This window comes from Gekko japonicus, unplaced genomic scaffold (genome assembly GCF_001447785.1).
Source record: "Gekko japonicus isolate JY-2015 unplaced genomic scaffold, Gekko_japonicus_V1.1 scaffold25764, whole genome shotgun sequence".
NCBI lineage: Eukaryota > Metazoa > Chordata > Lepidosauria > Squamata > Gekkonidae > Gekko > Gekko japonicus.
The window spans coordinates 1-1,378 of NW_015218271.1; the positions used below are offsets into that span (position 1 = coordinate 1).

A 1,378-nucleotide genomic window follows, 5' to 3' on the forward strand; every position below is an offset into this window, starting at 1 on the left:
GCACTTTTGGACAAATGTGTTCCCCTAACACAGCAAGGGAAAAGAAACCTCACAGCTCTCCCCCTGCCCCACCAGCTCGTTCACTTTTCCTTTGCACACTGTCTGCAGCGTGGCAATTTGAGCCTGTCTTTAGGGGTTCTATTTTTGCTTCAGCAAAAAATGTCTCAGCGAGTGGCAGCGAGCGGATGCCTTAGAGCAAGGGGTAGCATTGCCCCGAGCTCGTGCCGTAGCAGCAGCAAACGATCTCCTTGAATGTCTTCCGCATCTCCAGGCTGCGGAATGCATAAATAAGGGGATCGATGACTGAGTTGCACATAATCAGGACCAGGTACGTGTTAAAATGTGAGGTGTAGCAAATACAGTGCGGGTTGGTCGGGCAGGATATGATGAGAATGAGGTGCAGGAAAAACGGTGCCCAGCAGACAATGAAGACCCCCAGGAGAATAGTTATGGTGACAGCCCCTTTCATACAGGTGCGCTGATGGGGGACCCCATCGACAGGCAGGGCGGCAATGCGTTTGACATGCAGGCGCGCAAACAGGAACATGTGGACATACAGGGAGGCCATGAGGAAAAGCATGGTGAAGAACATGGTGATAAGGCAGACAATGACGGTTTTGCTTTCATAGTAGACAATGAACATGATGCCACAGATGATGCAAGCCACCCAGATGACGCCAATCAGTGCCAGGGCTTTCCTCACACTCATGATGCTGTGGTAACGGAGCGCGTAAAAAATGGTAATGTACCTGTCGACGGCTATGACCAAAAGGTTGCATATGGAGGCAACCAAAGAGATACAGATCATTGAGTCAAAGACATTGTCCATGTGCTGGATGAAACGGTCGCCGATGACCAAGTACCCGTTGCTCAGGATGGCGATCATGACGGTCTCCAAGGCATTGGACATACTCACGAGAATGTCTGCGGCTGCCAGGCTGCAAAGGAAGAAGTACATAGGGGAATGGAGGTTCCCATTCTTGATCACAGCAAGGATGACCAGGACGTTTTCCAGAAGGCTGGTGATCCCCAGCGTCAAGAAGACCTCTGCCTTGATGGAGACTTGTTCGCAGAACCCGTGGTCGCTCCTGCTGCTGTAAAGGGCTGAATCGTTGAGCTCTCTGCCGGTGGCATTCAACAACACTGGCTGAAATGTAAGAGCCCAGTGTCTAGTGGTGTTCATTGTCAGAGCAGATATTCCGGTCTACAAGCCACTATGGAAACAGCATCACTGCGAGGCACTGAGGAGAAAAGTCCGTCAGAAATGTCTCAAAGCTCTTCGTTGAATGAGATCGAGCAAGATGATTGGGGTGGAGTAAAGAGAGCTGTCCACTTCATTCAGAGTGAAATTCTGAATCCATTGCTCGAGAGATTTTGG

General features: G+C 50.4%; 1 protein-coding gene across 1 annotated transcript; it reads right to left on the reverse strand.

Moving 5' to 3' along the window:
• Positions 1-190: 190 nt before the first annotated feature.
• On the reverse strand, positions 191-1,183 carry LOC107125209 (melanocortin receptor 3-like). The gene has a single exon (XM_015428655.1). The coding sequence runs from the start codon at positions 1,181-1,183 to the stop codon at positions 191-193; it is 993 nt and encodes a 330-aa protein (XP_015284141.1).
• Between the last annotated feature and the right edge of the window lie 195 nt (positions 1,184-1,378).

Coding starts and splice junctions, on each gene's coding strand:
- LOC107125209 (XM_015428655.1), bottom strand. CDS start 1,183: ATGAACACCACTAGACACTGGGCTCTTACATTTCAGCCAGTGTTGTTG.